A 25,867-nucleotide genomic window follows, 5' to 3' on the forward strand; every position below is an offset into this window, starting at 1 on the left:
AGTATTTTTTTAGTAAACACAGCCAATGAGGGCTATTGCTTCGATCTCTGCATCTAGTTTGCTAGTTTAAAATAAGTAGATCAGTTCTATAAAAAAATCACATAAGAAGAATAAGAATATATATACATATATGATGATGATGGGAAAATGAATGATCATTATCGTGCACATCAACACATCATTATGGCTGACGAAATCAGACCCCTCGTCCCCCCTCCAGCCTAAAAAGGCAAGACTGTGAGCAGCTGGTGGAAAGAACACAAGCTAAGAATAACCAGTGGCTGTGGTGGTATAAGGTTACCTTGAATCTCTTCTGCGTGTTTTCTTGCCCCATGGCCATGTGAGGCGCCAATTACTCCGCTGAAATTATTAGCAAGTGTGTTTGCTGCCTCTCCTGTTCAACCCTAGTGCCTCAGTGCCTCTTTGGAGTTTCCCCCCTCACCATCTTAACACACTGGCCTTCACCATGCTCACGGAATCTACTTTGGACAAATAGATTTTTTTTGCACTCGATTAACAAGGTTCCACCTGAGGATTGTATGGGGGGGTTAACAAACCGGGCAGCATTAACATCAACCAGGTGGAACCGGTACAACTGGACTGGACGAGATCAGCTGAGGCTTCCACAAGCAGTCACACTATGACTAATAAAACTGAAGGTATTGCATTATTTATTTACAGTGTTTATCATATAGTTCTAGAAATAAACTAATTTACACCATGTGTTTTTTTATGATGTATTTAGTTGATTCGATTGCAGGGTACAGCATATGGCAGCACTGTTTTAAAGTTCCTCTGATTATCCAACTGGAATAAACCTTTGGCAAATAAATAAATAAATATCTTCAAACCTACACAATGATCTGATTTATCCAGATTTGAATACGATGCTTATAGCTCCATCATTTCTTCTAGAAGCAGAGGTGGGTTTAACAGGTTTTTTTTTGGAAGGAGTCTCCAGTATCAGAGCCTTAAATGAGAACTTTAATTGCCCCTCCACAAAAAGTCTTCACGAGTGGATGGTTAAAAAGTATCGAGCGGATAACGAAAAACATGTTACACGTTAATTATCGGCAAATTGTTGAGAAAGAACTATAACTTTATCTTTTTTTTTACCAAATTAACTCAAGGTACAGCTGAGGGTTAAGGATCTTGGTGGTGCTGGGATTTGAACTCCTAACCAGTAGCCCAAAGATGTTACCGATGAACCACCACTTCACCCTGCTATGCTTTATTTCTGACTTATTACCTCATCTATACCTCTGCATAAGCATTCTAATTCTATAAAACGTCTAGTGCTTATGTAATGACGTTAAGCACTAAATGACGTTTTAACTCTAAAGGTTGTTCCACATGCAGAGAAAAATCACAGTCGTGTAATATAACTCTCATTTATTCCTACAGACTTTCTGTATCAAGTTACTGTTTTGACCCACTGTTCAAAAAGGAGCTCAGTGCAGTTTGCAGGGTCGGTTTTCTCACTAAAGTCTTAAATAAAGCACAAATAATGGCTAATGCTAAATACACTGACATTTATAAAGCTTGAGATATCCTGATATGCACCACACCAAAGATAGCTTGTGCACTGCACAGATGAGAAGTGTGAAATATTTGGCCGAGAGAGAGAGAGAGAGAGAGAGAACTTCTGCTCAAGTCATTTGTAATAAATAGACTTGTACATGTAGGAAAGAGAATTTCTGATGAGTCAATTTAAGAATAAGTAGCTTGGCATTTAAGGTGGTATGTTTTAAGGTGGCCCCTTAATGCAAACAAATAAAATACTATCTTGTGGAGCTTCAGGAAAGTCATTAGTTCCTGTTATTGCTTTTTCCCTCATCACCCTTCTCTCTCTCTTTTTTTTAACCCCTTTCCTGTTATAAAATGCTGACACTAGAGACTCCTTCCATCAATACAGGCCCTAATAAATGCCGCCGAATGGCAACTTCAATAATACGACATATTCTTTGTTAAATAGCAATATTTATTAAAAAAATCAGTTAATACTAGGATTATACTTAGGTGCAGGTTTCGGTGTGGTTTCTTTCAATTTGGAGTCTTTAGTCTTTAAAGATAACTTTAAAACCAGTGCATTAATATAAACCTGGGGTATAAATTCGAGCTGCACCACTGCCAGAGCTGCGATTACAGAAGATTAATCAACAGAGTCTGTTCGAACAGACTGCGTCGGATTTAACTGCGTTCACTACCGACAACGATATTAGGATGTTTCTACAGAATGCACTGTATAATGGATTAGTTTGTGAAAGACTTGGATGATCTCTCTGAATTTTGACCTATAGGTTGATCAGCCTTTAACACTTTATACAGCCACCAAACTCAGGGTTCTGACTGAAATATCTATTATATTACCAAATTTCTCTGTCTAATCCCATTACTACCAAAAGCCTGTAACGGCTTTGCTGTCCTATCTATGGATTTTATTCATCTATCAATGGATTTTATTTGTACTCATTGTATTTCATGTAAATTAATATTTTTGGATTTGTGGTGTCATTAATTATAATTTTAAGGGGAATAAGGCATAGTTTGGGCATTTGTACTATAACTATATGAGATGTTTTAATATTGTGTATTAAGTACCTGTGAGATCTTGATTCAAAAGCTTTGTCACTTCTTGGTCCTTAAATCATCCAAGCAGTTTTTAAGGATTCTTAAAGATCACACCTTTTAAGATCTAGGAGAAATGTTAATCAGCTTGAAACAAGGCATCAGTTATATTGTTGGGCCTTATATACTCTCTAAACAGGAAGTAACCTAGAAGTGTTAAGGTAGAGCACAGGGGAGGGAGACCTCTGCTGGCAGGGAGGTGGAATAATCCCATGATGGTATGACAAGATAGTGTAAAAGAAATGAAAGACCTATCCTACTGTATTTTACTGTAGCATCTGGAGCAGGGCACATCAACATGGAAGTCCGAAATCAGGAAGTCGTGAACTTGACACCTCCTCGGGTGATGAACCACGGCTTTGTGGGGGTCTTCAAACGTCCTGTGCAGTGGATGATCATCATTACGCTTCTAATCTCCTGGTCTGCAGCTGGAATTTTTATGTTTGACTTTGTCTCTGATGACCAGCTGACAAGTATGTGACTTAATCAAAATGTATAATTATTTTTGTAGTAATTACTATGTGGGGTGTGAGAAATCATGCGTTCACATTGCTTTATCTTTATAGATCTACAGCACATAAGTTCAGATCCCATGGCAGCTGTGAACGAAGCTGTCGAGGGCTTTACAGGCAAAATGAGCCGCTTAAATGACATTTTTAGTAATGCACATGGTGAGTTTTAACACATCACATGCAGACTTTATAGGTGTGAATCAACAAATTTAAAATGATTACATTTTATTCTGACCCACAGACTACGTTGATACTGTAATCACCAATCCAATGGGTGCCATTAATCAGTGGGCTGATGCTTCGACGTCGTTTCTCTTACATGGTGACGTACTTGGGGTTTCAATTATTTTTTTTGTCCGTGATTTATTTTTCCAAAGAATTTGTATATGTGCCACCACTTTATGATGACGATGACAATGGTTTCTTCTCTTTAATTCAGAGACTAAAGGAGTCACTTCATATCTTAAACCCGGCAGTGATGTATTAGATGAAATGAACGACTGGGTTAGAAGCCTGGTTGTATATTTATTCCACATGTTTGAAGGTAATTTATCATTTCAAACAATCCCGAATTGTAACAGAGCAGTAAACTGAAACAAAGCTGGAAGCTTATTAGGTACTCGATCAGTGTGCCTAATAAACTGGTAAACTTTTGTTCAGCTGTATACGTTCCTTCCAAATATATCTTAACTCTCTGTTATGCTTAGATCTGTTGGAAGTGGTGATTTTCAATCCTCTGGAAATGGTTGCTGGAGCAGTCGCAAAGATTTTAGACCTAGTCAAGGTCGTCCTGAGGTCTTTCACAGGAATGTTTAAGAGTGCTGAAGGTACGTAAATACACACAGTCATGTTTTGTTTGAAATTTAATTACGAAACACACATGAAACAATCCATCAGTGAATCAACCAATGAATCAGTTAATCACAGAATCAATCAAACTCCATCAGTGAATCAACCAATGAATCAGTGAATCACAGAATCAATCAAACTCCATCAGTGAATCAACCAAATGAATCAGTGAATCACAGAATCAATCAAACCCCATTATGTGATTTTAGCTATAGAGTGGTAATCTATGTCAAAGCTTATTACTGCCTTAAACTGTCAAGATAAACACACTTGATATAATAATAATAATAATAATAATAATAATAATAATAATAATAATAATAATAATAATAATAATAATAATAATAAATTTTATTTAGAGGCACCTTTCAAGTCACTCAAGGTCACTATACAAATTCAAACAAGTAATAAATAATAATATAACAGTAAACAACAATTCATTATTGTTAAAGTGTTATAATAAACATATATTTTTCCACCAATTTTAACATACAGCCCAATGTATATTCATGCTATAAAATGATTTTGGCATCTAATTTGCCCTTTTCTTAATATATTAGAGAGTGATAGAGTGATAAATGTGGTCATTACAATTATTTTATGTATGTTTATTCAGTAATATTCTGGTGATGTACCAGATTGTTTTTATTTCAATGTTTGTATGTATATTCTAGTTTATATGCCATTGTATTAGAGCTTGTTTTATCTTTCATTATGAATGGTGGCACTTAAAGGCAGGGTCTCCGATGATTGATAAATGCTTCAGAAAACTGAGTCGGTCCGAATAATAAATAAAAATCAAAACAAAAATCAAAACAAACATGTAGCCATTGAGCAGAAAGGGGCGGGGCTTGTAAATATGCGGCGGAGAAAGGCTTACGATAAGGCAAGAAGAAGGACGTGTTAATATAGGATCAGCTTTCCAGCGCTGGAGAGAACTGAAGGAACAGGAAGTTGGCGCATATTCACAGGTTGGAGTTTCCCGAGTCAATAACTCCTGAGCTAAACGCTGTTACTACACAAATAACACCTCTTTTCTATCGTAGTAATGTAGAGAGGCAGCTACAACCGCGTTTTGTGTAGTAACAGCATTCAGCTCAGGAGTTATTGACTCGGGGAAACTCAACTTTACTTAAGACGCCGAGGCGCTTTTTTCCTTCTCGATAGGTGAGCAACGTTGGTTTTGCTTTGTTACACAGAACTAATATATGCCTTTGTCCTTTACATGATTATTCTTGTGTCATTTTTGCTGTTTTGTTTATCTGCAATCGTATTGTTCTTCCCTTCAGCTATGATAAAGACACATTTCTTTCCATTAGTTGCCTGGGTTACGTATGTATATGTGGGCGGAGCTACCAATACAGGGGTGGGACCTATTTGGGTTAGGGGCGTGTTTGTTTTGGTGTTTTCAAATGTCAACATTGGCTTTCAAAAATCGGAGACCCCACCTTTAAAGTCAAGTGAATATGTTTAAAAGCATCAGTCTAGAATCAAATATAAACCCTGTACATTGATAAGAAAATATACAACGGAGTGAACTGAGCTTTTCCTTCTTAGTTTGGATTCCTAAAACCAGCACAAGTCCTATGGAATTAGCCAGCGATGTTCTTGAAGGAGCACAAAACCTCAAAAACAACATCGTTTCCATTTTTACTGGTGATGAAGGTGCGACGTGGATAACAAAGCATTTGTAATTTTATAATAAATAAGACAGCTAATAAACATTTTCATTGATTTCTTTCTTTTTTTTCCTTTTATCCCAGGTGTTGTTTCAGACCTTACCTTTGATCCTATGAAAGTTGTCACAGACACCGTTGAGGAATTCTCTGACCGTAGGGACATGTTTTTAGCATATCTCTCTAATATCTTGATGGAGGATAAAGGTATGTACCCGGGCTTAGGAAACCATACTGTACAATTTAATTTACCTCTCAATGAGGCATCAGAGTTTTATGTGTTGCTGATTTGCTGCTTTTGCCTTTAGATGACACGCCGCATGTGATCAGGAGAAAAGGTTTGTATAAATTAAACGATTTTAGACAAACGATATATAGACCTTAGTTCAAAGAAATTCTTTAAAAATTTTAAAAAGATAAATAGATAAGCAAATAAATAAAAGTAGTAATAATAATAATAATAATAATAATAATAATAATAATAATAATAATAATAAAAATAAAATAATTCACTTTCACAGTCTTTAAAGACATTTAAAAAAAATCATTTATATATATATTTCCTAGGTTATAATCTTATTTATATTTCCTTTTGTTATTTATATTACATTTTCTAATGGCATATTTCTATATGTAATATCCACAGGAGAATTTCTGCCACCTAAGGAAAAAGGTCAGTAAAACTTAAATACAAATTACAATTTTTCTTAAAAATCGACCGGATTTCGAAAAACAGACTAAAACGTTTGTGAAAATGGTGACACTTGGACTGCATTGATAAAAAAAGTAGCATGAAAGAGTAACAGGTGCATGACTACAATTTTATTCAAATCCATGAATAAAAAAAAATTAAAAGATAGTTTCTGTCTATGGACCTAATGTGCTACTTCATGGGACAGAATAGATTAAATTAAAGATATAAAAACAAAACAAAAAAATCTATAATTTATTTTAAATCATGAATCCTAATGGTGCATGAAAAAATCTCCTGAAATCGTTCCTGTATTAACAGTGTGTTCTGTTTTGACTGTGATTTCATCTCTGCATTGTCATTCAACCTTTTCTGTGCTTTATATACAGTATTTTGAAAAAACTATTCATGTAAGTTTAATGTCATACGTGTGAAACCTTCTGATCTTGTCTAATATTCATCTGGAGTGATTGTGCATGAAAAAAAGAAATCCCAGATAAAAATAAACATTTCCATGTGAAATGTCTTGCCCTCTGATTTCCTTTTCTGATTTACAATATTCTTTTTCCGCTCAAGACAGAATGACCACAATCTAAATTTCAGAATTAGCATTCATAAATTTTCTCTAGACAGAATTACCACAATCCAAATTTCATGAGTCAGAATTAGCATTCATAAATTTTCTTTAAGGAAAAAACATGGATTATTCGTTTAACAAATTCTTATAACTCTAACTGTACACCATAGGCATGCTGTTAATGCTATAGGTTTCATGTCACTGTAATCAACCAAACATATCTTAACTGTTAAAATACTTCTAAAAAAACTAACTTGTATGTGAGATTGAGTTGGAATTGGGTTGGAAGTGTTTAACCTTCTTAAGTCCTTTATTATAGCATTCATCTTATCAAAAGAAATAAACCACTGCTGTTAAAGGTAAACACTCAATGACAGGGTGGAGTTAAAGGCGGGGTTTATGATGTTTGAAAGCCGATGTTGACATTTGAAATCACCAAAACAAACATGCCCTTAACCCAAATGGGTCCCACCCCTGTATTGATAGCTTCGATCACACATACATACGTAACCCAGGCAACTAATAGAAAGAAATGTGTCTTTATCATAGCTGAAGGGAAGAACAATACGATTGCAGATAAACAAAACAGCAAAAATGACACACAAGCATAATCATGTAAAGGACAAAGGCATATATTAGTTCTGTGTAACAAAGCAAAACCAGCGTTACTCACCTATCGAGAAGGAAAAAAGCGCCTCGGCGTCTTAAGTAAAGTGTATTTTCCCGAGTCAATAACTCCTGAGCTAAACGCTGTTACTACAAAAAACGTGGTTGTAGCTGCCTCTCTACATTACTACGATAGAAAAGAGGTGTTATTTGTGTAAAAAAGCTGATCCTATATTAACACGGGTCCTGCTTCTTGCCTTATCGTAAGCCTTTTTTCTCTTTTCGTTTTTATCCGCCATGTCAATGTTTCAATCGCTTTCTGCTAATGTCACACATGCGCACTGAACACTCTCTCCGCTGTATATTGACAAGACCCGCCCCTTTCTGCTCGTTGGCTACACGTTTGTTTTGTTTGTCGGCCCGACTCAGCTTTCTGTAGCATTTCTCAAACATCGTTCATCCCACCTTTAAGTCAGTTAAACAGCACCACTTGAATCCTTTTATTCCACAGTCGTATACCAGAGCAATTTGCTAATGCTAACAACAACATATATATATATATTTATCCCTTTACACTTACATTTCATGTTGTGTAATGTCCACAAGATAAAATAAGTTAAAACAAGATTTTTCTGTCTTAATAAAAGGTGAAATAAGGCAAAAAGGCTTCTGTCTTATAAATAACAAGTTCCTTTAACTGTTACAAAGTGCTGACACTGGAGAAAATGACGCAATCTCCTATTAGAAAGCGTCACTGTATCACTAAGTATGCATGTAATTTGGTTGCTATAGAAATAAAAACATATATTACATTGAGTGTTTTAATATAAATGTGAAAAATAATCCAGACCTATCGGATTTGAAGAATCAATAGTGCTGTGGTAGGATTAGATGTAATTACATCCATTTACATTAACAGCATTTAGCAGATGCCTTTATCCATAGCGACTTACATTTTTATCTCATTTTTATACAACTGAGCAATTGAGGGTTAAGGGCCTTGCTCAGGGGCCCAGCAGTGGCAGCTTGGTGGACGTAGGAATCAAACTCACAACCTTCCGATTGTTATCCCAACACCTTAACCACTAGGCTACCACATCCCCAGAATGTGACATACTTCTAGAATGTGTGTATTGTACCTTTTAATATCCCTGAATGTAGAAATGTAGATTAGCTATTGAACTGTATAAAAATACACCTTTGCATTATATTGTCCATTATACTTACAGTATTCGTGGCACTGAAAGCATTTCAGTTTAAGTTGAACTGATTAATATTTATGCCGTGTACAGTGCAATAAGGTCAATAAACTGTTTGTCTTTCCCTGCATGTTAAGCAAGAAATAGAACAATTTTGGAGGTGTGTCATTATAGGAAAATAGTCAACGAGTGGGTTACTGAGTCAGAGTTACAGTTACCACTCCAAACTTGATTCTTTTCCAATAACAGCATGTTCTGAGGTGTTTTGTGGATTTTATACCACAACAATCTTCCAACACTAACATTTTTCATTCAAGACTCGTGCATTTCTTTGTGTTAATGCTGTGGAACGTATGCGGAACATGTTCGTTTCCCGTAATTCACTTGTTTACTCAGCTTCAGATACAGTATTTCACCAGCGCTGTGGTATAATTCATTTCATTTTCTCCCGAAATGATCTGTCATTTTACCTTTATGATATCATGACTCACATTTACACAAGCATTATGGAAAAATTAACATAAGTGGTGGAGCTTTTTACAACTTTATTAAGTCTAAATTCACTTCAACACTATGTGCCCTTGCTTGTCGAACGTCCTACAACATTTGCATGAGACTTGGTTGGAATTTTTATACCTCATCAAGTTTGTAACCACACAAAATGGCTGCATGAAACAGTTGCAGAGATACTGGTCAGGAAAAAGGATGCGGCCTATCATAGTCTGAAAAGCAAGCTTTTGAAGGCGGAAATTGCTAAATGGGACATGAGCGACGTTGAGGCTCCAGAGATCAAGGATCAAAGAAAGGGATCTACAGTGGAGGAAGATGATGATGTCATCTTGGCAGAATTACTGGATAAACAGAGCGATAAAGATCCAGGAGAACTTATGGAAGATGTTGCTTACATTCTGGATGACAAGGAAGCATCTGGACTAAAGGAAGAACATCAGGAATCTGACTCACCTGAAGCTGTATTGGGTGAAGTCATTGAGCACAGTGAAGTGGTAATGGAGGTGATTCATGAGATTGCACTTGAAAACCCAGTTAAGACTAGCAAGGCTTCTCTCACTGATGAAGGAGGAGAAAATGAGAAGACAGATGAACACCAACCTCAAACAGATTATGCATCTTCAGAGGTTGCATTCAAGAAGACAGTTTATATTTATAATGTTGGCGATGAGGTTCAGACAATAAAATCTATGGCAACAATGGATGACGAAGACCAAACCAATGTAGACACTTACTCAGAGGATCTTAGTGAAGAGAAACCAGTTGAAAATACTAAGGTTTCTGAAGTCATTGGTGATGAGGAACCAGCACAATTACCTCATAGTGCAATCCACAAGACAGATGAAGACCAAACTAAAGCTGGTTACACTTTCTTAGAGGCCACTATTGAGGAGGAATCTGTTGATATCACAGATTCAAATTCTGAGGATAATACTTTAAAACCTTCCATGAAGAAAGAACAAGTTGTTTCTGGTGTCTGTGGTGAAGAAGAACCAGAAGGAATACCTGATGCTGTAATAAATGAGAGTGATGAAGACCAAACTAAAACTAAAACCGGTGATACATTTTCAGAAACCACAACTAAGGAGGAATCTTTTGCTTCCAATTTTGAAAAATTAAAATCACCTGCAACCAAAAGCACAGATGAAGACCAAGCCAAGACAACCGTACCTTTCTATGAGACCATGTTTGAAATTGAATCAGTTGATGCTTCTTTTGTTGTTAATGAAGAGAAACCAATAAACTCAACACAAGTTCCTCCAAAAGACAATGAAAAAGAAGAAATTAAAACAGATATGGTTCTTCAGGAGTTAGCAACCAGCAAATCATCTCTTGGTGCTCAAAATGGAGACAAATATAATGTGGAACATAAAGTAAAGGTAGATGAGATTAAGGAAGTAAAGGAGAAAGATAATGGTGAAGATTCCCAAGAAATAGAATCAAATGATGACGTGGTCCATGCTCAGATTCATACAGGAAACGATGGTATTCAGAGTGACGATGAAAATAATAACAACAATGATAAAAAGAGACATCCGGTTAACAGAGTTGACGTAAGGCATGGAGCAATGACCAAGGAAACCGGCGATCAAGACGTCAAGCGTCATGAAGCGAATGAAAAAGGTATAACATGAAATGTTTATTTCATAACTATGTTTAGATGGATGTTACTCCTTGTCTTTAACATTGATTATTGTAATGATCTGCAATGTGTTTCTGCAGAACCTTCGGATTGAAGCGATCCATTCATTATTCACTAAGCTTACTTTATCCTTAAATGATCTTGATGGCAATTTTCATACTTTCCATATTGATACATTATTGTGTTTTAATCTCTGACTCATGTAAAGTTAACCCCTGGGCTGTGAAACATTTTTTTTAGCATCAACTTGGTTGCTACTTGCCAGATTAGGATGGTGGTCAGGCACACAAATATACATTAATAGCATTCGGGAAATACAAACTCAAAATGTATTGTAATCCAAATGTTTCCAAAAATTGCTCATCAGTTTTTCTTGCACCATTAGCATATATTTTCTCGGATATATTAATGCAATGCAATGGTATGGGGTGTATAAGTAAGAGTATGGAGTTCCATATTATATGGAAGATTTGTGACTGTAATAATTCCTCAGAAATGTTCCAGAAAGTGCAATAATTAACTCCTTGATGAAATTGGCCAAATAAGAGAAAAATCCAATGTGCAACTCAAGCAATGTGATAAAACAAGATACATATCTGAAGGGCTGCGCGGACTAGCTTTCAAACTGATTGAGTTCATATTCATTGGTTCAGTTTTTATACCAAAAACCCAAAAGTCATGTATTCTTTTTAATTTTAGAAAACCCACCTGGCTGAATACGTATATCCATAACAAATAAAAACAAACCCCTCATGTAAATGATAAGGCTGGATTATTATTACTAGAATTTACATTTTTACTAGAACTAATAAGATGCCATTAATTAATAATCAATTAATAACAGATTTGGGAGATATGTTAGTATTTTTTAGTAATTATTTGTATTATTATTATTATTATTATTATTATTATTAGTAGTAGTAGTAGTAGTAGTAGTAGTAGTAGTAATATAATCAGTTTTTTAATTTGTATATGTATATTTTAAAATGTGTATATATATATATATATATATATATATATATATATATATATATATGTTTATATATTTAGATTTTTGTAATAGATAATTTCCTGTTTTAAATTATTATTTTTATTATTATTATTATTATTGTTGTTGTTGTTGTTGTTTCTTCAGTTAATTTTTATGTTATTTCAGTTATCTGTACCTGCCATTATCTCACTCTTCATTGTTTTCATGTTTTTGTTATATCAAGTATCAATTTCTAGGACTTTTTTTTTTTTTGTCACAGTACAGATTTTTTTTTACTTTTGCAACTTTTGTCTATTTTTGTTATTCTGAACATGCTATGCTATCTGTTTACAAACACAGCAGTTTGTACTTTCCAGGTTTGTCTCTGTGTCTGTTTATACAGTACTCTATGCATATTCTTTTGTTTTGATATTCTTCATTTAAAAATGTCTCTCTCATGTAACCTACATGTGTGAATTTTAGTTCTGGAGCAAGAAAGAATTGCCACTGAGAAAAAAGCTCGGGAGGAAGTATACAAAGCCATTCAGGGTGATTCTTTCACTTTTATTTATTGCATGTTTACTTTTTGCACTTTTACTTTTTGCACTTTTACTTTTTGCAAGTTCCGATATCAAATGTAACGATTCTGCATGTTAAGAGGTCTGTGATTTGTGCATTCTTCCAGATATGCGTGCTAAAAAGGTAGCAGAAGAAACAGAAAGGAAATTTGATAAAGAAAAAGAGAAGATAAAAGAAATGGTGAAACTAAAAGAAAAGCGTGAAGAGAACGTAAGCAAGATTGCAGAACTCAAAGGTGAGAGTCACAATGATGAATATTAAATCTTAAATAGCAGCTGTGTCAGATTTATACAGTGTGTATACAGTATAGTGTGTAAAGTACAGTAAGTAGACATATCCAAAGAAGGTCACAAAATTGAACCAAATAATGGTGCCTTTGAGTGGTTGTTAGCTTGTTCATTTTTACACACACACACACACACACACACACACACACACACACACACACACACACACACACACACACACACACACACACACACACACCAGTCTGAGAAACAGATTTGCAATAATATACAGCACATTCATTCATAAGTCCGTCTCAATCAGATCAGTATACTATAAAAAAGGGAGTATTATGGAAAACATTAGTCCACACTTTAGCTTTTATTAAATGGGAAACAAGACAATTGAGATGTATTCTGTTAAGGAAAACAAAAAATTATGTTACCTAAAATATCTTATATTAAATGATCTTTTTTACTCTAAAATCCACTAATTTCCATGAATGCATGAATTTTGGTATTGATAAAAACAGTCAACATATCTGTGTAAGATGTTCTAAAAAGGCTAGTTGATACAGAAAACAAAATGTTTCATACAAAAAATAGAAATTAAATGTGTTCAATTGCATTTGGGATATTATACAAAAAAAAAAAAAACTCTTTCCAGCCCACTGGAGCTCACTTCAACTAGCATTTCTTTCCCTATCGTTTGCATTAATAAAAAAAAAACAACTTTGACACTTTTCATTGTAACTTTGAACAAATGTTTTAAACTCATGGTATCTTAAGTATGTAGCCTAGTTTGCCAGCATTAATGTATTCAATTATAGAGATTTAAGCACTTATGTACGTCGCTCTGGATAAGGGCGTCTGCCAAATGCTGTAAATGTAAAATAATGTGACTCTATCAGTTCAATATAATGATATTTAGGTGCCTGTTTCTTAATCTAATCATTTGAATTATAGACATCTTCACAAAGAAAGTACATAAAGTATCATACTTAATGAGCTGAAAATATCTTGTTAATCTGTCATAAAATTTCCACTTCAGTAATTCCTGAAAATTTCTCACAGACATTGTTCTCCTTTCCTACAGAGCCTGAAGACTATGATGAGAGGGTTAATGTTACAGTTAAAGGTATTAACACACGTGCATTTTTTTTAGGTTTCCTTGTGCCATATTCTAAACTGTCAACAAATCTTTCAATGTCGTTATTTGGTATGAAATGCGCTGAAACTTTTTCCCCTTTTTCATGTGTTGCAGCTGCAAATGTCACCATAGAGAAAGTTGTGCCACTTGTTATAAAGAGAGGTATTATATATTTTTAATCCATTTAAAAAAGGTTTTTTTATTGTTTGATATTTGGAAATTGCAAGGTGCAGTAAAAAGAGTAGATGCAAAGTTTTCAGCTATGACTTTCTGTAAACTGTAAACCTGAACAAACCTTTACTGTGTGGCTGAACACAATATGAACATGAACAACACAACTTGAACAATCACTCCTCCATCATGAATACTTTTCCACATTGTAAAACTGGAAGACCAGTAAAACACACTGGAGACTCCTTCCATATAAAAATTTTCTCCTTATACCTGTTTACCATATCAAGAATTTTACATATTTTTAAACGTGATTCAACCACCAAGACCTTGAAGGTAAAATCAAAATCGTAAAACACTTCCTTGAATTTTAATAGCATATGAACCAGTTTTAATATTAAAAGCAAAGCCTGAAGGTTTGTTTCAATAATATTCTCTCAAATGTGAGAGTAATTCCAGGCACGCAAGTTAACAACTCATGTTAAAAATATGAGCAGAAGCCTTAAGCAGAAGCCAAAATTTCCTTTCGTTTTTCTTCGGCACCATGGTCAGATCCTACTCATCCAATGAAAGAAGTTTTTTTAGGAAATAGATAATAACAGAGAAGTTAATGAATGATGTTAAATGACTGCTTCAATAGCATACTGTTTTTACAGAACGTGAAGCTGCTCCAAAAGAAGAGGCCAAACCAAAACCTACACTAAAAGAGAAGGCAAAGCTTAAACCTGCTTCCAAAGAAATGACAAAACATGTACATGCCACAAAAGAGCAGACAAGGACAGAACCTGCTCTACAAAAGAAGTCAAAACTTGAACCTGTTTCAAAAGAAAAGGTAAAAGAAGTCAAAAGCAAACCTACTCTGAAAGAAAAAGCCAAACCCAAAGATGCTCAAAAACAGAAAATAAAAGATGAATCTTTCCTGAAACATGTTTCAAAAGAGAAAGCAAAACCAGAACCTCTTCCAAAAGAAAAGGCAAAACCTGAAACTATTCCAAAAGAGAAGGCAAAATTTAAGCCTGTTCCAAAAGAAAAGGCAAAACCTGAACCTGTTCCAAAAGAGAAGGCAAAACCTGAAAATCTTCCAAAAATGAAGGTAAAACCAGAACCTCTTCCAAAAGAGAAAGCAAAACCTGAACCAGCTCCAAAAGAGAAGGCAAAACCTGTATCTGCTGCAAAGGAGAAGGCAAAACGTGAACCAGCTGCAAAAGAGAAGGCAAAACCAGAACATGTTCCAAAGGAAAAGGCAATACCTGAACCTCTTTCAAAAGAAATAGCAAAACCAGAAACTATTCCAAAAGTGAAGGCAAAACCTAAAACTCCTCCAAAAGAGAAGGCAAAACCTGAACCTTTTCCAAAAGAGAAGGCGAAATCTGAACCTGTTCCAAAAGAGAAGGCAAAACCAGAACATGTTTCAAAGGAAAAGGCAAAAACTGAACCTGTTAAAAAAGAGAAGGCAAAACCAGAACATGTTCCAAAGGAAAAGGCAAAAACTGAACCTGTTCCAAAAGAGAAGGCAAAACCAGAACATGTTCCAAAGGAAAAGACAAAAACTGAACCTGTTTCAAAAGAGATAGCAAAACCTGAACCTGTTGCAAAAGAGAAGGGCATAGCTGAACCTGTTCCAAAAGAGAAGCCAAAACCTGAACCTGTTCTGAAAGAGAAAGAAAGATCTGAACCTGTTCCAAAAGAAAAGGTAAAACCTGAAGCTGTTCCAGAAGTGAAGGCAAAACCAGAACATGTTCAAAAAGAAAAGGTAAAACCTGAAGCTGTTCCAGAAGAGAAGGCAAAACCAGAACATGTTCAAAAAGAGAAGGCAACACCAGAACATGTTTATAAAGAGAAGGAAATACCTGAACCTGTTGCGAAAGAGAAGAGAAAACCTGAACCAGTTCCAAAAGAGCAGGTAAAGCCTAAAGCTGCTCCAGAACAAAAGGCAAAACCAGAACCTGTTCCAATAGATAAGGCAAAACCTAAAGCTGCTCCAGAACAAAAGGCAAAACCAGAACCTGTTCCAAAAGATAAGGCAAAACCTGAACCTGTTTCAAAAGAAAAGGTAAAATATGTACCTACTACAAAAGAGAAGACAAAACCTGAGGCTGTTTCAAAAGAGAAGGCAAAACCTGAAACTGTTCCAAAAGAGAAGGCAAAACCTGAAACTGTTCCAAAAGAGAAGGCAAAACCAGAACATGCTCAAAAAGAGGAGGCAAAAGCTGAAGCTGTTCAAAAAGAGAAGGCAAAAGCTGAAGCTGTTCTAAAAGAGAAGGCAAAACCAGAACATGTTCCAAAGGAAAAGGCAAAACCTGAACCTGTTCCAAAAGAAATAGCAAAACCAGAAACTATTCCAAAAGTGAAGGCAAAACCTGAAACTCCTCCAAAAGAGAAGGCAAAACCTGAAACTTTTCCAAAAGAGAAGGCAAAACCAGAACATGTTCCAAAAGAAAAGGCAAAACTAGAACAGGCTCCAAAAGAAAAGGCAAAACCAGAACATGTTCCAAAAGAGAAGGCAAAACCTGAAGCTCCACCAAAAGAGAAGGCAAAACCTGAACAAGCTCCAAAAGAGAAGGCAAAACCTGAAACTCCTGCAAAAGAGAAGGCAAAACCTGAAACTCCTGCAAAAGAGAAGGCAAAACCTGAAGCTCCTTCAAAAAAGAAGGCAAAACCTGAAACTCCTTCAAAAGAGAAGGCAAAAGCTGAAGCTGTTCTAAAAGAGAAGGCAAAACCTGTATCTGCTGCAAAGGAGAAGACAAAACCTGAACCAGCTCCAAAAGAGAAGGCAAAACTTGAACCAGCTGCAAAAGAGAAGGCAAAACCAGAACATGTTCCAAAGGAAAAGGCAAAACCAGAACATGTTCCAAAAGAGAAGTTAAAACCTGAACCTGTTCTGAAAGAGAAGGCAAAACCAGAACATGTTCCAAAAGAAAAGGCCAAACCAGAACATGTTCCAAAAGAGAAGTTAAGACCTGAAACTGTTCTGAAAGAGAAGGCAAAACCAGAACATGTTCCAAAAGAAAAGGCAAAACCCGAACAGGCTCCAAAAGAAAAGGCAAAACCAGAACATGTTCCAAAAGAGAAGGCAAGACCTGAAGCTCCACCAAAAGAGAAGGCAAAACCTGAACAAGCTCCAAAAGAGAAGGCAAAACCTGAAACTCCTGCAAAAGAGAAGGCAAAACCTGAAGATCCTTCAAAAAAGAAGGCAAAACCTGAAACTCCTTCAAAAGAGAAGGCAAAACCTGAAGCTCCTCCAAAAGAGAAGGCAAAACCTGAAAAAGCCCCCAAAAAGAAAGCAAAACCAGAAGCTGTTTCAAAAGAGATGGCAAAACCTTTATCTGCTGCAAAGGAGAAGGTAAAAGCTGAACCAGCTCCTAAAGAGAAGGCAAAACCAGAACATGTTCCAAAAGAGACGGTAAAACCTGAACCTGATCTAAAAGAGAAGGCAAAACCTGAACTCAAACCAGTTCTAAAAGAAAAAGTAAAGTCTGTAACTGTTCCAAAAGAGAAGGCAAAACCTGAACCTCCTCCAAAAGAGAAGGCAAAACCTGAACCTCCTTCAAAAGAGAAGGCAAAACCTGAACCTCCTTCAAAAGAGAAGGCAACACCTGAACCTCTTCCAAAAGAGAAGGCAAAACCTGAACCTCCTCCAAAAGAGAAGGCAAAACCTGAACCTCCTTCAAAAGAGAAGGCAACACCTGAACCTCCTCCAAAAGAGAAGGCAAAACCTGAAATTGTTCCAAAAGAGAAGGCAAAACCAGAACCTGTTACAAAAGAGAAGGCAAAACCTTTATCTGCTGCAAAGGAGAAGGTAAAAGCTGAACCAGCTCCAAAAGAGAAGGCAAAACCTGAACCTCCTACAAAAGAGAAGGCAAAACCTGAACCTCCTCCAAAAGAGAAGGAAAAACCAGAACAGGCTCCAAAAGAGAAGGTAAAACCTGAACCTGTTCCAAAAGAGAAGGCAAAACTTGAAATCAAACCAGTTCCAAAGGAAAAGGTAAAGTTTGTAACTCTTCCTAAAGAGAAGGCAAAACCTGAAACTCCTGCAAAAGAGAAGGCAAAACCCGAAGCTCCTCCAAAAAAGAAGGCAACACCAGAACATGTTCAAAAAGAGAAGGCAAAACCTGAACCTGTTGCAAAAGAGAAGGGAAAACCTGAACCTGTTCCAAAAGAGAAGGCAACACCAGAATATGTTGCAAAAGAGAAGGGAAAACCTGAACCTGTTCCAAAAGAGAAGGCAAAACCAGAACATGTTGCAAAAGAGAAGGGAAAACCGGAACCTGTTCCAAAAGAGAAGGCAAAACCAGAAAATGTTCAAAAAGAGAAGGCAACATCAGAACATGCTCAAAAAGAGAAGGCAAAACCTGAACCTGTTCCAAAAGAGAAGCCAAAACCTGAACCTGTTCCAAAACATAAGGCAAAACTTGAACCTGTTCTGAAAGAGAAAGAAAGACCTGAACCTGTTCCAAAAGAAAAGGCAAAACCTGAAGCTGTTTCAGAAGAGAAGGCAAAACCAGAACATGTTCTAAAAGAGAAGGCAACACCAGAACATGTTCATAAAGAGAAGGCAACACCAGAACATGTTCATAAAGAGAAGGCAACACCAGAACATGTTCATAAAGAGAAGGCAACACCAGAACATGTTCAAAAAGAGAAGGCAACACCAGAACATGCTCAAAAAGAGAAGGCAAAACTTGAACCTGTTGCAAAAGAGAAGTTAAAACCTGAGCCTGTTCCAAAAGAGAAGCCAAAACCTGAACCTGTTCCAAAACATAAGGCAAAACGTGAACCTGTTCCAAAACATAAGGCAAAACTTGAACCTGTTCCGAAAGAGAAAGAAAGACCTGAACCTGTTCCAAAAGAAAAGGCAAAACCTGAAGCTGTTTCAGAAGAGAAGGCAAAACCAGAACATGTTCATAAAGAGAAGGCAACACCAGAACATGTTCAAAAAGAGAAGGCAAAACCCGAACCTATTGCAAAAGAGAAGGTAAAACATAAAGCTGCTCCAGAAAAAAAGGCAGAACCAGAACCTGTTCCAATATATAAGGCAAAACCTGAAGCAGTTCCAAAAGAGCATGCAAGACCAGAACATGTTCCAAAGGAAAAGGTAAAACCAGAAACTGTTTCAAAAGAAATGTCAAAGCCTTTAACTGTTGCAAAAGATAAGGCAAAACCTGAACCTGTTCCAAAAGAGAAGGTAAAGCCTGTAATTGCTCCAAAAGAAAAGGCAAAGTCTGTAATTGCTCCAAAAGAGAAGGTAAAGCCTAAACCTGCTTCAGAAAAGAAGGCAAAAACAGAACCTGTTTTAAAAGAGAAGACTAAACTTGAACCTGCTCCAATAGAAAAGTCAAAACCAGAATATATTCCAAAAGAGAAGGCAAAATCAGAACCTGCTCCAAAAGAGAAGGCAACACCTGAACCTTCTCAAAAAGAGAAGGCAAAACCTGAACCTCCTCCAAAACAGAAGACAAAACCAGAACCTGTTCCAAAACATAAGGCAAAACCTGAAGCTGTTTTTAAAGAGCAGGCAAGACCAGAACCTGTTCCAAAAGAGAAGATAAAACCAGAATCTGTTTCAAAAGAAAAGGAAAAGCCTGTAACTGTTGCAAAAGATAAGGCAAAACCAGAATCTGTTTCAAAAGAGAAGGCAAAACCTGAACCTGTCCCTAAAGAAAAGACAATACCAGTATCTGCTCCAATAGAAAAGGTAAAGCCTCTAATTGCTCCAAAACCGAAGGCAAAGCCTGTAATTGCTCCAAAAGAGAAATCAAAACCTGAACCTGTTGTAAAAGAAAAGGCAAAACCTGAAACTGTTGTAAAAGAAAAGGCAAAACCTGAACCTGTTGTAAAAGAAACGGCAAAACCTGAAACTGTTGTAAAAGAAAGGGCAAAACCAGAACCTGTTGTAAAAGAAAAGGCAAAACCTGAACCTGTTGAAAAAGAAAAGGCAAAACCAGAACCTGTTGTAAAAGAAAAGGCAAAACCAGAACCTGTTGTAAAAGAAAAGGCAAAACCAGAGCCTGTTGTAAGAGAAAAGGCAAAACCAGAACCTGTTTCAAAAGAGAAGGTAAAACATGTACCTACTACAAAAGAGAAGGCAAAACCTGAACCTGTTCCAAAAGAGAAGGCAAAACCTGAATCAGTTCCGAAAGAAAAGGCAAAATCTGAACTCAAACCAGTTCCAAAAGAAAAGGCAAAACCTGAATATGTTCCTGAAGAGAAAGCAAAACACGAACGTCTGCCTAAAGAGAAGACAAAACCTGATCGTTTTATAAAAGTGAAGGCAAAACCCGAACTTCCAAAAGTGAGGGCAAAACCTGAACCTTTACTAAAAGAGAAGGAAACAGCTGAACTTGTTCCAAAATTGAAGGCAAAATCCGAAACTGTTCCAAAGGAGAAGGCTAAACCCGAACCTGTTCCAAAAGAGAAGACAAAACCTGTACCTGCTCCAAAGGAGAAGGCTAAACCCAAACCTGTTCCAAAAGAGAAAACAAAACCTATTCCTGCTCCAAAGGAGATTGTAAAACATATACCTGCTCCAACAGAAAAGGCAAAAGCAGAACCTGTTTCAAAAGAGAAGTCCAAACCCATACCTTTTCATAGGAAAGGTATTTTTGGTTTTCTATACTATTCTTTTTTGTTAATCACCAAGTTTACCTATTAGAACCGCTAGTTAGCAATAGACGTCACAAATAAAATCTGGACCATCCCATAAAGGAAGGAATTTCTGATTTTACTTTACTTACTGAGTTTTGATAAATTCATTAAAAACATATTAGCAATCAAATTAACTCTAACTTTAAATATTTATTTCCATAGATTTTCTTTTCAGTCGTATGCTTTATAATTGTATTTTATCTATTGATCCTTGTTTTATTCCTTAATATGTGTCTCAGCAATACTCAGCAAATATATCGTGCACAACCCAAAACCTTTTGGGGCTTTAATGTGGTTCCCGCTATAGGATAGAGCTGAGCAGTTGAGAGTTAATAGTTTTGCTGAAGAGCCCAGCTATGGCATCTTGCCAGTTCTAGCTTTTGAACACTTTCGAAACCATCTGATCAGTGGCCCAGAGTCTTAGACAGTGACCCAGTTTTTTGATTGGATCATTGCATGGATCACCTTGATCAGTGGTTGGACCTGATGCTTAGCTTTATGCCTAAATAATCTTCGATCCTTCGACTGGTGTGGGATTAAGGCACCTGCTCACAGTCCTTGTGCTTAATGTTTTTTTAATGTTTCAGGGGCTGAATTGGCTAAAGAGGTGGTCCCAGTGAAGAAAGGTATCATTGATATATCACTTTTAAGTTCTGTGTCAATGAATATGTTATTTATGAATATTCTTGATTTGTTAAAACTTAGTTATTTTATAATGCCAAAGAAAGAATAAAACTTGCACCAAAGAAAGACATTATTGTTTTTGTTTGGGATGACTGTATTGCTGTTGGCAACATACTGTATTACAACGCAATAACAGCTTTATTTGTTTTTTCAGAGCCTGAAGTTGCCAAAAAGGCTATACCAATCACAGTGAAGAAAGGTATGACCATATATTAAGAAGGTTTTACATCATATTCTTAAGGTGTTTGTTATTCTCACATGAATCCATAAAACTTGGATCATAGCTTTTCATCAGTTTGCCTTAGGGGCTTTTTAAACCAGGTCACTTCATGCGTTTTCTGTGATCCGATAGCTATCCGATGGTAAAAAGACCAGGTCTAAATGCCCTCCGAAACGGTTTCGAGATGGATATAAATCCGATCTCTCAAACCACTTCAGGAGGTGGTCTGGGACGGATTTCAGATGAAACTGGACAGGTGTAAATGCATGTGGTTGTTCAAGCCACATACGTCAGCGCTATACTCCTCCCAAATGGAAGTATGTCACTCGCAGGTAACTCATGAGTTGTGCATCGCGCCGGAAACAAATAACATGGACAACACGCAGGCACTTATTGCTCTTTGGAGCAATGAAAGCGTCCAACAAAAGCTTTGTAAAACATATAGAAACAAAAATATATTTAAGTATATACAATATACCAAAGCATGTTCCATTTCAATTACCCCGGAAATGAGGTAAAATATATTTGCATTTTGGGCGGGAGTAGAAAGATCGTATCGATATCCGATTCGTCAAGACGCATTTATGTGGCCTAATGTAAATGGAACAGTTTTAACAAATCAAATAGCTATTGGATCAGAGAAAACACATGAAGTGTCCAGGTGTAAAAAGGCCCTCAGATAATCATTAGTTCATGTTTTAGTAAGTGTTATTAAATAAGACCATATATTTAACATATAATTACTATAATAAAAAGTTAAGACTGAACATTTCCTCTCTGACAGAGCCGGAAGCCGCTAAAGAAACACTGATCCCTGTGGTGTATCCCAGTGCCAAAGGTACTGTACCCTTGTGTAGTTTGAATTTTCTCAGCATCATTTATTAGTTTATTACATTATTTTTTAGCCCTCTAAGATGCTGAGAATTCAGATCCTGTAGCTATTGTAGCTTAAGAACCATACCAGCTGTGGAGTTCAAATATTCAGATAAGATTTCAGATGCATATTAGCATGAAAGAAACATCCACTGAAGAGATTTATTGTATTTGTTCAAATATCTTGTCTATGCACACAGATATCGCTGTGGAAGTAGAGCTTCTTAAAGCCATCAACCAAAAGCTGTCCATTCTGGATATACTGAGAAAAGACATTGGTGAAATAAGAACTGATCTGGAGGTCACACAAAGCCATATCGATCAATTGAGGATGGACAATCGAACACTCAAAGGTTTTATTTTATAATATTCTCAATATTGTTTTCTCAAACAGTGACAATAAGGTTTTTATCTATTACGATTACTATCTGTGCAGTGGTGGCCTTTATGTCTTTTATATATGGATTAGAAAATAGATATCCAGTCTTACCCGAAAAGGGCTGCTTTGGGTGCAGGTTTTAATTCCATCGAAGCAGAAGGTACTTGAATCTACTGAAAGTCAAGATCAGCTCATTAAACAAGTGGAATCAGTTGTGGCCCTTTGTTGATAAGATCATACAACCCTGGATTAGACAAATTGTCTATAAAATAAGTCTACTCTACACATGTAACTTGTATTTCAATGTAGGTGCATGTAATAAAATGGCTAAGAACAGTAGCTATATAAGTCCAGAAATATATATAGATATATAGATTTTTTTGCAAAATTAAAAATTATTTTATTGTTACAGCACCCAAGGAATTCAAGGAAAAAGTAAAACCTGCAGTGATGAAGAAAGGTTTGTATTACAACACTGACACACCAGAGATGGACAAGTAAAAAATAGCATAGTGTTATTTAAAACTAATGAACAACAGCAATAATATTTTCTAAATACGTTATATATTGTCATGAACGTAGGATAAATGCGGACCCAAACGCAGGATAGCAAAGCAAACGGGATTCAATAACAAAGGAAACACAAAACACGACACGGACTAGAGACAGGACAAGACAACAGTAGATTCCGTGCTGCACAAGGCAACGCTGCACAGTTAAATACACAGGGTAATCACAATAGGAAACAGGTGTGTAGACAGGGAGGAGCAGATGAAGGCGGGGCAGACACTTTACAAGGAACGTAAACAGATGCACGTGGCCAAAGTCCGGGCTGAGTCCTGACATATATAACAGTTTTGCTCTTTTTATATGTCAGAAATGAACAAATTAGATTTCATCATTACACTTTTACAGATATATGTATGTTAAAGAATGTTGTGGAACATCTCTGGAACAAAAGTAAAGCTGTTCCTTAATGTTGTCTGTCACAGTCTTCGGGATACAGAAGATTGTGTTAATGTTACTTTAAAACGGATAAAAGAATCATATGTCATTTCTGATCTATTAACGAATAAACTACCAAATTTGCTATTGTGCAAAAAGTATATACTGTATTGGCCGTGCTGTGCTGTTTTGTTCATTAGTTTCCTATGACTGCTTAAAAAGATAAGAGCAGGAAAATGAATACTGATGTGTAACATACTATCCTGTCAATACATAGCGTAATTGGCTTGTTTTTCATGACCATATGTGTATGTATAATATATTTACATCTCGATTTACATCTTCCTTAATATCTCCTTAAAAAGAAAAGGTTTGTTTACTTTAATACTAATATATTAGCCTGCTGCTAAGATCCTTGTATTTTTTCAAATCTACTTAATCTACATTTTACAGGTACCTTGAGAGAAAAGCCTAAAATATCAACTGTGGTTAAAGGTACTCTCTAAACTCAAAAGGATATTCATCATAAAACACTGAGTTCATTTTCCATTGTACTTTATAAATTGATCATGAACTGATTTGGTTCTTTCAGGAAGGGAAGCTCTAAAAAACATCACTAAAGCAGCCAGTGTGAAGAAAGGTATGAATAATAAAGTGAGATTAATAACATCCTGGTGAACTGTAACAAAAAATAAACTGATCAGACATTTCTTTCCATACAGAGCGGGTGTTGAAGAACATTACTAGAGCAGTGTTTGGAAAGAAAGGTAGCTGTGTTTCTTATACACTATAAGGGAATTTTAGAGATGTACAATAAGTAGTAGATATATTTAATACACTAATCTTTAGAGTGTTCACTTTCTTTATTTAGAATCGGCTGCACTCTTGTTTACTCTACATTTTGAGCTTTCTTACTATTAGGCTTTCATCTTTGAATTCGATTACATATGCAGCTGATTAGCAGGATAGAAACGTCACTTGAGGAATGATGACTGTGTGTAGATCAAAAGGGTAGGTATTAATATTATACTGTAGATCCACAAATTCATCCGCTGGAGTCTATCACGGGGACTTGTGGCACAAAGTGAGGGACACCCTGGACAGCATGCCAACCCATCTCATGGCACAATCATACAATCAGACTCACCCCTTCATATGTCTTTGGACTTGTTAAACCAGAGTACCCAGAGGAAACCCTCAAAGAACAGGGAGAACATACAATCTCTGTGCATGAAAGGCAGAGGCAGGAGTCGAACCCCAAGTCTGGATTTGGGATGCCAACATGATAACCACTTAGCATTGATAACTATTTAATCTAGCAAAAATTTCCTATATTATAGACCTTTTCTTGTCTGAGTTTTTTTGTACCAAATGAAACTAGTTTTAAAACATTTTTTATGTTGTTTGTTTAAATCAAAACACACCTGTCATTAACTGTTTTTGCTCTACAAGAACAAGCTCCAAAAGAAATTGTCCAAAAGGACGGGCTTCAACATAAAAAGAAAGGTACATTTCTTTCATCCTTATTCCGCAAATTCCAGCGGTTTTTGATTTGGAATATATGTGCATTTATATTAACGTAAATCCGTAAATATTCCTTGTAAAATATTTCTTATAATTTTGGTGCTATTAAACATTAGCTCAAAAAAAATGTTCCATGTATCATCAGTACAGTTTGTCTTTTATTATTGTAGAAAAAGCCCCTGAGATCACATTTCCTGAAGAGAAAGAAATAAAAGGTAAATCACCTCAAGGATTCATGCTCCATTTATTATTACTGATATTTTTTAAGGTTATAATTAGTCACTAAATTGTTGCATTCACCATTTTTTAAGTAGATGAGCCTGTGGTGACCAAAGCTCCTGAACCAGCAGAAGAGGGTAATATCTTTTTTTATTTGTTTTTGGGATCTGAAACCTACACCTGGTGGGCAAATCATGAATTTATCTAGTCCACTAGGTAGATAATAGCTGTAGTGGCTAAAATGTGGTGCGCTAGTTAAGCTAACTAAGTGCACTAACCAGTTCCTCCAGGAAATCACATTATTTGCAATTGCAGAAATTAAAGCAAATTCCAAAATATTTGGAATTGTTTTCAAAATTATCACATATTTTCCACAGTTTTGGGCCAAGATGTG

At 36.0% G+C, this 25,867-nt stretch overlaps 1 protein-coding gene across 4 annotated transcripts in view; it reads left to right on the forward strand.

The window, feature by feature from the left end:
- The first annotated feature begins 332 nt into the window (after positions 1–332).
- Positions 333–25,867, forward strand: part of si:ch211-266g18.10 (titin) — a 29,513-nt gene continuing 3,978 nt past the window's right edge. The window contains exons 1-28 of one of the 4 annotated variants that reach the window (XM_047821587.1): positions 333–659; positions 2,904–3,101; positions 3,195–3,299; positions 3,382–3,462; positions 3,580–3,684; positions 3,848–3,967; positions 5,547–5,654; positions 5,753–5,872; positions 5,974–6,003; positions 6,312–6,338; positions 9,417–10,871; positions 12,344–12,409; positions 12,546–12,674; positions 13,760–13,801; positions 13,928–13,975; positions 14,641–17,483; positions 17,514–20,580; positions 21,217–21,255; positions 21,468–21,512; positions 22,318–22,371; positions 22,607–22,759; positions 23,198–23,245; positions 24,184–24,225; positions 24,323–24,370; positions 24,453–24,497; positions 25,183–25,236; positions 25,425–25,469; positions 25,566–25,610. In XM_047821587.1, the coding sequence (XP_047677543.1) occupies positions 641–659; positions 2,904–3,101; positions 3,195–3,299; positions 3,382–3,462; positions 3,580–3,684; positions 3,848–3,967; positions 5,547–5,654; positions 5,753–5,872; positions 5,974–6,003; positions 6,312–6,338; positions 9,417–10,871; positions 12,344–12,409; positions 12,546–12,674; positions 13,760–13,801; positions 13,928–13,975; positions 14,641–17,483; positions 17,514–20,580; positions 21,217–21,255; positions 21,468–21,512; positions 22,318–22,371; positions 22,607–22,759; positions 23,198–23,245; positions 24,184–24,225; positions 24,323–24,370; positions 24,453–24,497; positions 25,183–25,236; positions 25,425–25,469; positions 25,566–25,610 (9,181 nt within the window). In that variant the 5' untranslated portion in view covers positions 333–640. Of the gene's footprint in view, positions 660–2,903; positions 3,102–3,194; positions 3,300–3,381; positions 3,463–3,579; positions 3,685–3,847; positions 3,968–5,546; positions 5,655–5,752; positions 5,873–5,973; positions 6,004–6,311; positions 6,339–9,416; positions 10,872–12,343; positions 12,410–12,545; positions 12,675–13,759; positions 13,802–13,927; positions 13,976–14,640; positions 20,581–21,216; positions 21,256–21,467; positions 21,513–22,317; positions 22,372–22,606; positions 22,760–23,197; positions 23,246–24,183; positions 24,226–24,322; positions 24,371–24,452; positions 24,498–25,182; positions 25,237–25,424; positions 25,470–25,565; positions 25,611–25,867 lie in introns of all 4 variants that reach the window. The other 3 variants (XM_047821584.1, XM_047821586.1, XM_047821588.1) reach the window with 3 other exon arrangements.

This window comes from Tachysurus fulvidraco, chromosome 12 (assembly GCF_022655615.1).
Source record: "Tachysurus fulvidraco isolate hzauxx_2018 chromosome 12, HZAU_PFXX_2.0, whole genome shotgun sequence".
NCBI classification, from domain to species: Eukaryota; Metazoa; Chordata; class Actinopteri; order Siluriformes; family Bagridae; genus Tachysurus; species Tachysurus fulvidraco.